Source organism: Pelodiscus sinensis, chromosome 5, assembly GCF_049634645.1.
Source record: "Pelodiscus sinensis isolate JC-2024 chromosome 5, ASM4963464v1, whole genome shotgun sequence".
Lineage (NCBI taxonomy): Eukaryota > Metazoa > Chordata > Testudines > Trionychidae > Pelodiscus > Pelodiscus sinensis.
In genome coordinates this window covers 15,608,469-15,623,240 of record NC_134715.1, presented here as the reverse complement: position 1 = coordinate 15,623,240, position 14,772 = coordinate 15,608,469, and the positions used below count along the sequence as shown (strand labels likewise).

The 14,772-nt window shown below is 42.2% G+C and overlaps 2 protein-coding genes across 4 annotated transcripts in view; both read left to right on the top strand.

The window, feature by feature from the left end:
* Positions 1-7,419, top strand: part of GPRIN3 (GPRIN family member 3) — a 98,576-nt gene extending 91,157 nt beyond the window's left edge. For all 3 annotated transcript variants that reach the window (XM_075929591.1, XM_075929592.1, XM_006111060.4), the window contains one exon: positions 4,818-7,419. In XM_075929591.1, coding sequence (XP_075785706.1) covers positions 4,929-7,334 — 2,406 coding nt within the window. In that variant the 5' untranslated portion in view covers positions 4,818-4,928 and the 3' untranslated portion in view covers positions 7,335-7,419. The remainder of the gene's footprint in view (positions 1-4,817) is intronic.
* FAM13A (family with sequence similarity 13 member A) overlaps positions 1-14,772 on the top strand; it is a 335,143-nt gene that overhangs the window by 62,329 nt on the left and 258,042 nt on the right. The window lies entirely within an intron of this gene.

The window sequence follows — 14,772 nt, the reverse complement described above, 5'->3', positions numbered from 1 at the left end:
TTTGGCCAACTTGGATATCTTTTTTAAAAGTATTCTTAGTTCGAAATGAGAGTTTCTCTGGAGTCCTGAATAATTCTGCTTCCTCTGTCTAAAATTCTCCCTACTCTCTGAAGAGTGTTTTTGATCTCCTGTTTTGCAGTGGTGCTGAGTTTAGCTGTGTTTTATCCAACACATGGCTGCACCTCAGCAGTGGACAAAAAATTGTGCACACAGGATATGCCTGTAGTTTGTAAATTAGTCTATTACAATTGTTGAGAATGCTTTTGAAAGATTATTAATGCAGATTTGTTTTCCAGTAGCACCTCCAGAATCAATCCTTGCATTTTCCTTAACATTAGTTCACAATATTTACTTTAACAGATCATTTTAGCAGATTAGTATTTATGAAGTAAAACCTGTCTAAAAATACAAGAGACCTGCCAGATACTGTCTATCTTCAGTACTTCCACTGCACTATTAAAGTGTGTCTACACAGTACCCTTAGCTTAAAATAAGCTACGCAATTTACTGTACGCAAATTGAGTGCCTTATTTCTATGCTATTTCGAAATAGCTTATTTTGTAATTTGGCACTGTCTACACAGCGCCAAATTTCAAAATAACTCACTATTCTGAAATTCCCCTTAACCCTTGTGAAAAAAGGGTTACCAGGATATCGGATTAAGCCATTCATTATTTCAAAATCTATTTCACAATATCTATTTCAACTTACAGCTATTTCAGGATACTTCCCATATCCCAAAATAGGTCCACCGTGTAGACGTACTCTTAGGGACCTCACAATCTTCAGTGTAGGTCCTTTATGTCTTGGTGTTTTGTAACTGGCATTATTCTGAAATCATAGAACAGGGGTGTCCAAACTTTTTTCAAAGAGGGCCAGATTTGATGAAGTGAACATGCGTGAGGGCCGACCATTTTGCCTGACATTCTTTGAACCATTAAAAGTAAATGCAAATTAACTATTTTATGCAAAGTTTATTGCAAACGGCATACTTTTCATTTCGTCACATGGATGACAAATCTAAACAGGTGTTAAATCTGCCTTTCATATCTGAAGGCCAGATGAAAAAAAAAATCCAGGAAGCTGAAATATGTCAGGAACATTGTAAAGTACATTACATATTATTGGTAATAAAGGTTGTCTGTCAACTTTTAAGTTCAAAAAATATGAACAGGAACATAACACCAAGTATACATGTTGTGTCCAAATATATTTATAACTGATTTAGACCAACTTTTTAGAGATTTTACTGAGATTTTACAATGTATTCATCTCAATACATATGGATTCGTTGGGGGCCATAAAAGATAGATATTGCCAAATTACCTGGGGGGCCATATTAAACCGGAACACGGGCCGCAATTGGCCCGCGGGCCGGACTTTGGACATGCCTGTCATAGAATATTAGGACTGGAAGGGACCTCGAGAGGTCATCAAGTCCGTTCCCCTGCCCTAATGGCAGGACCAGTCTAGTACTGTCTAGGCCACCCCTGATTGACATGTATCTAACCTACTCTTAAATGTCTCCATAGATGGAGATTCCACAACCTCCCTGGGCAATTTATTCCTGTGTTTAACCACCCTGACAGGAACTTTTTCCTAATGTCCAACCTAAACCTCCCTTGCTGCAGTTTAAGCCTATTGCTTCTTGTTCTATCCTCAGAGGCCAAGATGAACAAGTTTTCTCCCTCCTCCTTATGACACCCTTTAGATACCTGAAAACTGCTATCATGTTGTGGAGTCGTGGGGGTGCAGTCTGCTCTGTATCCCGGGGTCCCCCTGTGTTGTGATGTGTGATTCTCACTGACTTGCCCACATGTTGTGATGTAGTGTCAGTACTTTGCTGATTGCTATGCTTGGGCAGTGGGCTGTGGAGGACCCCCACTGGCAGTTGTCTGTAAGCACGGCCCAGCAAGAGGGGCCTCAGGACGGTTCTACTTGTTAAGGGAGGACACCGGACACAGGAAGTGTGTGCTGGGGGAAGGGTCAGTCTTGGGCTGGAATCATGGAGGAACCAGTCTAAGGAGAGGGCTGGAATCCAGGGGCATAGAGATCCCATCTCAAGAGTTCTGAGGTATCCTGGCCCAGACTCCTGTAAACACATCATGTCTATGCTGTGCTATATACTGGAGAAGCAATAACCCCGCCCCCCCATTCTACCGGCTGGTGCAGGATCGGGGGAACCCCGACTGTGCCGTCACACATGTCCCCCCTCAATCTTCTCTTTTCCAAACTAAACAAACCCAATTCTTTCAGCCTTCCTTCATAGGTCATGTTCTCTAGACTTCTAATTTTTGTTGCTCTTCTCTGGACCCTCTCCAATTTCTCCACATCTTTCTGATGCCTGACCAGTGCAGAGTAGAGCAGAAAAATGACTCCTCATGTCTTGCTCACAACACACCTGTTAATGCATCCCAGAATCATGTTGCTTTTTTTTTGCAATAGTGTCACATCGTTGTCTCATATTTAGCTTGTAGCCCACTATAACCCCTAGATCCCTTTCTGCCATACTCCTTCCTAGACAGTCGCTTCCCATTCTGTATGTGTGAAACTGATTGTTCCTTCCTAAGTGGAGCACTTTGCATTTGTCTTTATTAAACTTCATCCTGTTTACCTCAGACCATTTCTCCAATTTGTCCAGATCATTCTGAATTATGACTCTATCCTCCAAAGCAGTTGCAACCCCTTCCAGCTTGGTATCATCTGCAAACTTAATAAGCGTACTTTCAATGCCAATATCTAAATTGTTGATAAAGATATTGAACAGAGCCGGTCCCAAAACAGACCCCTGTGGAACCCCGCTTGTTATACCTTTCCAGCATGATTGAGAACCATTAATAACTACTCTCCGAGTACGGTTATCCAGCCAGTTATGCACCCACCTTATAATAGCCCCATCTAAGTTGTATTTGCCTAGTTTATTGATAAGAATATCATGAGAGACCATATCAAATGCCTTACTAAAGTCTAGGTATACCACATCCACCGCTTCTCCCTTATCCACAAGACTCATTATCATATCAAAGAAATCTGTCAGATTGGTTTGACATGATTTGTTCTTTACAAATCCATGCTGGCTGTTCCCTATCACCTTACCACCTTTCAAGTGTTTACAGATGATTTCCTTAATTACTTGCTCCATTATCTTCCCTGGCACAGAAGTTAAACTAACTGGTCTGTAGTTTCGTGGGTTGTTCTTATAATGCCCATCTATAAAAAGAGGAATATTTGCTCTTTTCCAGTCTTCTGGAATCTCTCCTGTCTCCCATGATTTTCCAAAGATGATAGCTAGAGGCTCAGATACCTCCTCTATCAGCTCCTTGAATATCCTAGGATGCATTTCATCAGGCCCTGGTGACTTTCAGGCATCTAACTTCTCTAAGTGATTTTTAACTTGTTCTTTTTTTTATTTTATCATCTAAACCTACTCCCTTCCCACTAGCATTCACTATGTTAGGCATTCCTTCATCAGAAATAACATAGTCCACGTCTACACGACATAACGTCAAAATAATGTCAAGCTGGAGGATTCTTACTCGAGCGCCTGTAACCCTCATTTTACGAGGAGTTAGGAAAGTTGGAGGGACAGTGCTCTTCCTTGGACTTCCTGCTGAATAGCCAAAATAAGCTATTCCAATTTATGCAACATAGTTAATGTAGCTGAAGTTGCATAGCTTATTTCCACTCTAGCCTTGCTTTGTAAATGTTCCCTAAGTGACTTGCCCACGGTCGCATAGGAAGTCTGGCTCATTACAGGAATTTGAACCTGGATTTCCCATGTCTCAGGCTAACGCCATAACCTTGGGACCAAACTTCCTTTCCGCAGGAACAGACCAATTTTATTTATTGAATTTTGACTGCAGAACATTTTCCACAAAGCAACAACACAATACAGATTCCACTTCCATATTTTTGATAACTTTTGATGCCAGGTCAATCACATGGCTAAATGAATGCACAACATTCTTACTCTATCATTCAACGACCTGGGCAGATTTTGATGCATTTGCAGCTAGCAGCTATCTCTTGGAAATAATCATATGAAAAATATCATAAATAACAATAAATAATCATAGGAAAATATTTGAAATTCAAATATTTTTTTATTCTGTAAATGAAAAATTACTTAGGGAGAGATGTTCAAAGGCATAAAGGGGAAATAGGGCCCTAATTTGTATTGAATCAGTGCAAGTCTGATTAGGGGGCTCGAGCATATGACTTACGAAGAGAGGCTGAGGGAGTTAGGCTTGTTTAGACTGCAGAAGAGAAGAGTGTGGGGAATGGGGTGATTTGATAGCAGCCTTTAACTACCTTTGGGAGGTTCCAAAGAGGATGGAGAAAGGCTGTTCTCAGTAGTGACGGATGGCAGAGCAATGGTCTAAAGTTACAGTGAGGGAGATCTAGGTTGGATATTAGGAAAAAGCTATTTCACTAGGAGGGTGGTGAAGTACTGGAACAGGTTGCCTAGGGAGGTGGTGGAATTTCCATCCCTAGGGGTTTTTGAAGTCCCGGCTTGACAAAACCCTGGCTGGGATGATTTAGTTGGGATTCGTCCTGCTTTGGGGCAGAGGGCTGGACTCGATGACCTCCTGAGATCTCTTCCACCCCTAGGCTTCTATGATTCTATGTCACCAGTATGGGACTCCATTTTGCCATATGTAAAATGGGGGTACTGATTCTGTGATTCTAAATGAAGCACCAAACCGCCCTTTATGCCTTTGAACATCTCCTCCCTTAAATATTAAAAACTATCTGTACTGGCTATTTTCCATGCTTAAATCTGATTGCTGTTAATGCTGTGTTTCCTTCTTTTATAGGTTGGCTCTACAATAAAGTTGTTCCTGACAGGAACCCCCTTTATACAAACACTGCTCTGCAAGAGAATTGCTGGAGAAAGCTAATTGCAAACTACAGCTCAGGCAAATTCTATGGGGACGGTGCCTGATCCTGTGAGGTCTGCCAAACTTTTGTTGGTTGCTGCTTCTGATGAGAGAGATGGCCTGGGAGATCTGCAATCCAGTACGCACCAGCACAAACAAACAAGCATAGAGAGGAGCACTAATGGCATTTCTTACACCACAGCTGAACCTACTGGAGTTTGCTTGTTTGATCTGAACTGTACTGTAGTTTCCGACATTCAAAGGGGTGAGCAACTCTGGGGGGATGACACTAGCCAGCCAGACATGTTTTTGCCTGGGTCCTTCAGCCAACCTGAAGAAGTGTCTCCTGCATATACTGAGTCGGCCAGTAACTCAGAGCAAAAAGGCAACAGTGACTCCCCAGAGCAAGCACAGATTTTAGCAAGAACCCGTGCAGCTGGGCATGCAACAGATATGCTGCCAGCTACCCACAATACCAACCAGCTTATGCAAAGTGACCCATCAAGATCACTGGCACAAGCTGATGACTGTGCAATGAAGGTCTGTGGAATGAATGATACAGCAGAACTTCAGGAGTTAAACTATTCTTCCCCAGGCAACGCTATCAAGAGCTGTGAGTCCAGTCACCATTCTTCTCAGGCAAATACCCTGCAAAGAATACAAATGAAAAAAGAAACAGTGGTGGAAATAACTGACCCGGGCTTCTCTCTGGCAGTCACTCCAGTGAGGGACTTTGATCTGAGGATCAGGCCACAAGTTAATTCAGAAGCAGAGATAAGAGCTGCAAATGATGTGCATTCCTGTCCCGCTTTTAGGACTGCACTTGCACAGGGGAATGAGGCTTTACCACAGTCTGGCTTTAAGGGATCGCAGCCAGCATGCAAGCCAGAGATGGAGAAAACAGAGCCAATGCTGCTCCAGCTTTCCAGGTTCAGAGACACAGGTACGATGACAGTTCAGCCTGAAGGCACAGTTCAAGAGGCAATAAACAGGACATGGTGTGATGCTGAGGTGCAAGCAGTGGCCAGTATGGAGAGCAAGTCAGCTTCCACCAGCCCAAGTATGTTTGCTGCATTTCTGCAGGGAAATCCTCCTCCAGAGGCAGAAGAGCAATTGCACATCATTTATCAGAGTAGTGATGGGCTGACTCAATCAGAACTTGTTGGTGACTTTGCATCACTCAAAAAGCCAGCCTGGTGTCCTGGTATCATGTCAGAAGCGTCTGTCCCAGCAGCTGTCACAGATACAGTGAAAGCTCAGCCTGCCAAACTGCAAAAGCATCAAGAAGATCCTCCTGACACCCTGTGTCCTCTGCTGTCAGGTAACACAGCACTTGCCTGTCCATGCCCACAAAGGGTCAGGAACACCCAAGAAATATTTGCTGATAAGGCGGAAACACAGGCAGTCTGCTTGACCAGAGATAGAGCTGACATTCCTCAGCTGTCATCAGATGCTGCAATCTTACTGAAGGCAAAACCTGTTTACCAGATTATGGTTAACACCAGTAATCAGCCTGCCGCACCTCAGCAGGCTAGAGAGGGTGAGCCGCACCCATCTCTATTTGCAGCCATTCCTGAAGCCAGCAACAATTTTCCACACCGTGTCAGTGATTCAGAAAGTAAGCAGTCATCCGGGCATGTCTCCCTTGGGACTGAGCAGGCAGAGACCCTGTGCAGCACAGCCGGTGGCGACACTGATAGAAAGCACTCGCAGTTCCAGAGTGCTGATGAAATGCAATCCAGTCCCGTTAATGTCAAAACAGAAATAAAGCCAAAGGAGGAGGAAAAGCTATTGTTGTTTGATGCTAAAGTTGGGGCAAACACCCCTACTGGAGCTGCTGCAGGCTCTGTGAAGGTATATGCACCAGACACAGTTCAAACAGAGCAGGGTAAAGTACTAGAAGAAAGTAATCAGCCAAAGAAGTCCAGCAGCTTGTGTCTGCAAGCAGGACTGACATCTGAGTTGAATGTGAATTCTACCCATGACGCCCATATACTGGTGACACCAACAGTTCCACTGCACCAAGACAGCAAGGCCAGTGAAATCAGGAAGGAACCAACAGTTTGTTCTACCTCTGCTCCACCATTGCCACATGTTGGGGAAAAGAAGAAAAAGCCCACAATAGCCACAGAGACAAAAGTGCACGTGCAGCAATCCAAGTACGTCAGAGATGTTGTATGGGATGAACAAGGCATGACATGGGAGGTATATGGTGCTTCCTTAGACCCAGAGTCACTGGGGATTGCGATCCAAAATCACTTACAAAGACAAATACGAGAACATGAGAAACTGATCAGGGCACAAAGCACGCAGACCCGGAAATCAATTTCCTCAGATACATCTTCAAATAAGAAACTTAAAGGGAGGCAGCATAATGTGTTTCAATCCATTCTGCAGAACTTTAGGCGACCTAACTGCTGTGTCCGACCTGCTCCTTCTTCTGTGTTAGACTGATAGGGGTTTGTGTCTCTACAGGTACCTCCCCTTCCCCAAGGCGGAAATAAACCCCACCGCACAGTTGTATTATCTGGGATTATGATGTGGTGATTGTGGAAATTCTTACCTGAAGTTTTCAGAGTAGTCACTACTAGTGAAGGCATCACCCCTTTGTTATTTCCATAGTAGACTCTTACCCAATCTACTGTCAATTAAAAAGCTAGGCACTTAGCAAAAGCACAATTTTAAATTGTCAATTTACTGCAGCGAGAATGGGATCTCCTGTAGCAGAAAGAATAGTGTAAGTGTTTGTGAACATTTTCCAAAAGTAGTTTAGGTGCTCAGCTCCCCTTCGAAATGTAACAAGATTTGGTTTCCTAGCACCATTAGGGTTGTTAGGAAATCCCAGCATTCATTAATGAAAAATATAACTGTTGATGAGGAGAATTGCTAGTTCTAGCCATTAAAATTCAGAAGTAGAGAAGTAATGATGGGGAATACAGGCAGTCCCCGGGTTACGTACAAGATAGGGACTATAGGTTTGTTCTTAAGTTGAATTTGTATGTAAGTCGGAACTGGTATATATTGTAGGGGAAACTCTAGCCAAACATTTCTCCAGAGCTGTTTTATTCTCCCACACCTCACTTCCCTTAGTCCTTTATTCTCAAGCTGAGGTGTCTGCTGAGAAAAGCCGCTCCGCGTCTCCCTGGTCTGCTGGGGGGGATGGGGGGGACGCTAGCTTCGCGTCTCCCTGGTCTGCTGGGGGGAAGCAGCTAGTGCGGGGTTGCCTCACCCCGTTTGTAAGTAGGGATCCGATGTAAGTCGGATCCATGTAACCCGGGGACTGCCTGTACTCTGTATTCCTTTTAGAATTCTGTTTATTTTAAAAGAAAAGAGCTTTCAGGCATATTTTTTCCAAAGAGGAGAGTGGTGAGTAAATCAAATATGAGCTTTCAAATCATTCCAGTCTCCAAAGAAACGTGTTAAATTCTCTTGTGTTCAAGATGCAAGCAATCTTACATTAGTCACCTTTCTGTGTGTTGGTAAATCTTTGTTCCAAACTCCAGGGGGAGAGATCCAGCTCAGATTCTGAACATGTGCAAACTGACTGGAGCCCCTATTGTTACTCAAGCCCTAAAAGTTGGTAGGAATTCCAAACTGGAACGCTTGAAGGATTAGTCAAAAACTTGCAGATAAATTGTTGCCCCATCCTACAAATCTGTGGGAGCACTTCCTGTGGTGGGTTTGCTGCATTGGGACCTTACCTGTGAATTTGCAGATTCTGAGTAATTTAATCATGTTGCAACAAACATTAATGCAATTAAGTTTTATACAGATTTTCATGGAACACGAATTCCAGGCTTGCACACCTAAGTGCTCATAAATAACCTTACATTTACACACAGAAGTACTCAGAGGTATTACATTTTATATACAGTTGGACATGGCTTGTCACTGCAAGAGAAAAGATTCCAACAGACACAACTAAACAAGATATGGGAGAGGTTAAATCAACCAGCCATAGTACTGACTGCACTCTTGGCAAGTAGGACCAAGCACAGTGATGAGAGAAAAATATATTTAAAATCCTCATTGTAATCCTCAATTACAGAGGCCTAACCTGTATAGGAATAATGCCCCCAGCAAGGCCTCTGAGAGATTGAGAGAAAAAAAAACTTATTTAAAATTCCTTCTTATCTGTTACCTCTCCACAAAATGTTACCCGTGCCGGGGAGTGTCAAGGCCTCATAGAATCTTCAGACACTTCCTCCTCTCGATTCTAAAAGTATTGCTTAGCTGGTCAGGGAGAAGAGCTTCTAATAGCAGCACCACCCTAAATAGCTATTTACAGAAAACTGTTAATAATCGGTTCATAAAGTAAACAGATGGTATTGATACTCTGAACAAATTCAAACAATTGAATTACCCTGAGAAAATCCTGGTTTACTTGCTGACATTCTACATGTAGAATAAAAGTGTCTACAGTGAAATTAGAAAGCCATGTTTGGCCCGTGTCATCTGGCTCAGGCTGAGAAGCTATTTAGTGTAAATATTTGGGCTCAGGCTGGACCCATATTCTGAGACCAGGGTAGATAAAAATCAATGATTTTTTTATAATTTTTTAAATCTGATTTTTATTTAAATCTAATAGCTTTTATAATGCTTTTTGAGGAAAAAAAATCTCTAAAGATAGTTTTAAGATGCATCATAACTCAAAGATATCTCTCCTCATGGAATAGGGATTATAAATTGTAATTCAGGTAATATTTAAGAAAATGTTTTGTAAATGAGTTCCAATAGTTAATGGATTAGGGGCCTAATCTTGTGGTGTTGCAGAGGTTTCTGCATAGATTATTTAGGTTAATCTTTCTATCTACCCAGTGGAACTCAGTGTTCAATCTAGGAGAGACCATAAGAGATGCTTAGTTTTACACTTCTCAAACTGTGGATTCTTGTCTCCTGAGATAACATGCTTGGTAATAACAAAAGTGTTTTTATATAAATAATATAGAGGTGATAAGTAACAGACCCCAACCCTATTGCCCCTTTGCAGATTTGTGTACCTCCCTACCTTCAGGGTGTCCCTTAATCCTGCATTCCTAATGGGGGAGCCAGATCTGTCCCAGGGGCAACTGGTGTTGGCAGTCCACCTGAACCTGGGTTGGGCAGGGCTCAAAGCCCACAACCCTGCTGTCCCCAGGCCAGAACCCACCCCACTTCCCTACCTTCAGGGTGTCCCTTAAGCCTGCCTTTCTAATGGGGGAGCCAGCTCTATCTCTGGGGCAACTTGTGTTGGCAGTCCAGCCATGTCCAGAGTGGTTGAGGATCAAGACCACAACCCTGCCATCCCCCAGGCAAATGCCCCAGGCAAGTGCCCCTAGGCCACTCCTGAACCCATCCCACCTCCCTACCTTCAGGGCGTCCCTTATCCTGCCTTCCTAATGGGCCAATCCCTTACCTATCTATAAAAGTACAACGTTTCAAAAAGTTCAGTGAATAGAAGATTGTTGTGGGTGGCATAGGTCTAGAGAAGGAGAAGAAGTCTGGAAATAAATGTGAGAAAGGAGGGACAGGCAGTGGAAACAAAAGTGAAACTGTTTGAGCAGCATATTCCAGAAGTCTTGAGGTGTTTCTAAGGGTGCATCTACACAGCAGGGTTTAACTTGAAATAAGCTATGCGAATTGAGCTATGCCGATTGCGTATCTTATTTTGAAATTGGGAGTGTCTACATAGCACTTAGTTCAAAATAGAGAACTCTTCCTTGGACATCCCTTACTCCTCATACAATGAGGGTTACAGGAGTTGGAGTAAGAAGTCCTCCAGCTTGACAGTTTTTCAATATTTATTTCGAAATAACTCAGTCTGCATCTACACAGCGGGCAGTTATTTCGAAATAACATTTTCAAAATGTTGCTGTGTAGCCATACCGTAAGGGTACGTCTAGACTACAGGGTTTTGTCGACAGAAGTTTTGTCGACAGATACTGTCGACAAAGCTTCTGTCGACAAAGAGCGTCTAGACTACATTCAGTTCTGTCGACAAAGCAAATTGCTTTGTCGACAAAACCCTGTAGTCTAGACACAACCCTAGATGCAAAAACACCCTCTGTCGCCAGAACTCTGTCGACAAAAGGCGTTATGCCTCGTAAAATGAGGGTTACCAGCGTCGACAAAACTGCTGAGTTCTGTCGACGTTATGTCGACAGAACTCAGCGGTAGTGTGGACGCAGGTATAGTTTTGTCGACAAAAGTCCACTTTTGTCGACAAAACTCTGTAGTCTAGATACACCCTGAGTGTAGGCTTCATTGATTTGAGATCTGCCATTCCATTCTCCCACTGGAATGCACTTTTGTGTAGAAAACCATGATTAAATCGATTCTTCCTGACTCGTGATGTACACCATTTGATTTAAATCATATCCACCATGTGTGGGACCCTGCCACCTCATCATGTCTGGGAGCCTGGGCTCCCACCCAAGCCCAGACATCTTCACTGTCATTAAACAGCACCTTCACCTGAGCCCCGAGAGTCCAAGTCAACATGCACAGGCAGTTACAGGTTTTAATTGTAATGTAGCCATGTCATAAGAGGATAAATTAGTTGAGTAAAATACTCACTTTGAATTATTTCAACTCATCTTCATGGGCCAGATTCACAGAAGGTGGAAATGTGCTTAACTTTGCCCAAGTTCACGGATATATGTCAGTCTTGCAGCTGCTTAGGGTTTGGCCTTACGTTTCAGTTAAACAGATGTCTAGTTTAATATGTACAGACACAAATGTGCACGTAGCATTATGGGAACTAGGTAGGAATGTTTCTAGTCATCATCTGCTGTGGTTCAAGGTAGAACAGACTGTTACTAAAATCTAGTACTGGGCCTAGAGCTATTCAAGCAAAACTCCCATTCATGATTTATACCACTATTATGGCCTGATCCTGCACCCACTGTAAGCAATGGCAAACCAGTGCAGAATCAAGCTCTTTGTGAGCTGAATACCAAAACTCAAAAGCAGCAAGTACTTTCCACAAAATATGGGGCTGCTACTCACAATACCATGGTGACTCAAGGTAACAACTATACTATTGTAATAGTGCAATGTAATTCATGTCATACGTGTACTTACACCATGATGTGCAGAATAACTAATGCAACCCATTGATCTGTATGTCCGTGTACCACAATCTGTTTAACGTCACATACATGCATATGCTGAAATCATGCAGCATAAACTTCAGGAGCCAGATACCCCTCTGCTGTAAATTGGGGCCACTCCATTGGAGTCAATTGAATATCTTGATTTACACACAGCTAAGGATCTGATCTTCACTATATAAATGATCACAGGATAATAGTTTTGTATGTTACAGATGTTCTGGATGAGCATGTAACTTGTGAGAGACATGGAAAGGCAGAGTTGCAGGATCATTCTAAATGAGAACAAGAAATAGTCTAGTCCACTCTTTATTGGGTAATGCATTCATGCTCTTGGAGAGTAAAGGGGTTATGTTTAAGTTTTGTTTTGTGTTTTGTAAAGTTTTGCTTTTTGATCCTGGCTGAGTTTTGGGGCTCTGGCAACCAGCTGTGCTGTTAGATTTCAGCCAGCAGCATGTCTTATCTTGCTGCTTGTTTTCCTTTCTGCAAAGCAAGCCATTGTGATATCCTATACACTGATGATAAAAGAAGTTTATCATTGTAATAAGCTGTGCTTCTGCAACCGGCTATCTTTTTAGCCCTATTAAAAAACATTAATTCTGATTAATTACAGTTAGAGAGCAAAGCTTTTACCTTGTGTCATTGTTACATTTTGTATGTTATCTGTACTTTTTGTGGAAAGTATTTCCCCACCTTCAGTTTGGGCATGGAGCAGTTATGGCCTGATGCAAAACCTCACAAAATCAGTAGAAAGATTCCTAGTGACATCTGTTTGTTTTGGATCAGGCCTTAAGTGAGTTATATGACTGATGATACATTCAGGCTATGTCTACCCTGACTTTTGCCACAAGAGGCAATGCAAATGAAGCATGGATTAGTATTTTCTTGTGCTTCATTTGCATACTCTTTCATTCCGTTTTTGTGCTAGGGTGTTTTGTGCAAAAACAGGCAGTGTGGCTTTGGCTATTTTGCACAAAAACCTCTTTTTCCGCAAGATCCTTATGCCTCTCTGGGACAGGCAGGAGGATCTTGCAGAAAAAGGGGGTTTTGCGCAAAATGGCCACGGCCACACTGCCTGTTTTTGCGCAAAAAACCCTAGCACAAAAACGGAACGAAAGAGAGTATGCAAATGAAGCACGAGAAAATGCTAATCCGCGCTTCATTTGCATTGCCTCTTGCAGCAAAAGTCATAGTGGAGACATAGCCACAGAGTATAGCAGGATCTCCCAAAAGTGTGCTTCGTGAAGCCCTAGAGCTCCACATGATAGGTCTCGGGGCTCCACAAGAAAATATTAATGACAGTTGTTACTAATTTTCTGATCGTTTTCTTGGGAGGGGGGGTGGGAACAATATATAAGAAATAGGCAAAGATTAGAATTCTATTTTTTGTATATTTATTTGGGTACCTATTGAATTAAAAATCCACATGCTTTAAGGGCTTGCCAGATTTTCAGGAACCCTCTCCCTCCCCACTCCCCATAGGAGCTCCGTGGCTGGAAAAGTTTGGGAAGCCCTAGAATATAGAATCTTGTGAGAGCAAAGGAATTCGATATTCTGTCAAATAACTTATTCAGAAGACATTTCTCACTAAGAAAGGTGCATGGTATCTGCTTCTGAGTGCAGCTTTCTATATGTATTGTATGCTATTTTGGGTGTTTCCAAAAGTGTCTGTAGTCCTTGCCCCTCCCCCACTTTTCATTTTACATGTTGAGGCTAGCTCAGGAAGGCTCAGTACCTTTAACAGAAGTTTGCAGACTTTGCAGTTGGTATAACACTCCTGAGGTGAAGAACAAAGATAAGAGCAGAGATCCAAGTGAGAGACTGCCAGTTTGAGTAGGAAGAAGTGGCCTAAACCGACATGGCTTTTGAGCACAAAACAAGGAGTGAGAGAGGAAGAAAAAGATCTTTACTGACATTTAATGATTTTTTTTTCAGCTATGTGGATTGAAAATAAGTGGAGTGTGCATACAGGCAATGCAGACTGACACTGGAGAAATATGGAAGAACGCTTACCTAGATTTGCCCATGGCTAATGAGAGTACATGATGACTTGTGCTACTATATTTTAGCTGGGATTTTCATAAGTAGCTATTGTTGTTTCTGGGTGCCCAACTTTAGTCAGTGCAAAGGAAGCTGATTCTCAGATGGGGCTGAGCACCTGCCTTGTGTAAATCCCTTTTGAAAATCTTGGACTTTGTCGTTAATGACACACAATAATAATCTGAGGTAGAAAGAGGCCAGGGGTCTGTTTGCCAGTCTGTCTAATATTGTCTTGATGTTTTTCCTCCTGACTTCTTGTTTAAATCTTTTTTTTCCAATATGTTCTTAGTTCTATTGCTGCCTTTAAGACCATTTCATTTAATTTATCCTGTGCCCAGTTCATATTTGACATGCACACTTTATAAATCCTTGTATTGTAAATTTAAAATAATTACTGTGCAGTGGCAGAAGCCTCTGAGACAGTCTTTACTGTGTTTATAATATTATAGTAGTAAATAGCATCTGCTAATCAATGATAGCATACTATTCCCCCCAAAATGTGATATACAGCAGTGTTTCTAGTGTATGTTCTCACATTTGCAAGATTAGCAATATTCTCCAAGCGTGAGTGTTTATTTCCTGCTAATTTTCCTAATTTTAAAGTATGCAGGATATTTGGGAACATGACTGTGATTTATAGATCTGTCTTCGACACTTTGTGATTTGATGGATTTAATTTTTTGCACTCCTGCTGAGGATGACTGTTAAATAGGAATTATTTTACTTCCACCAAAGATTGATCATGAATGGTGGTCATCATT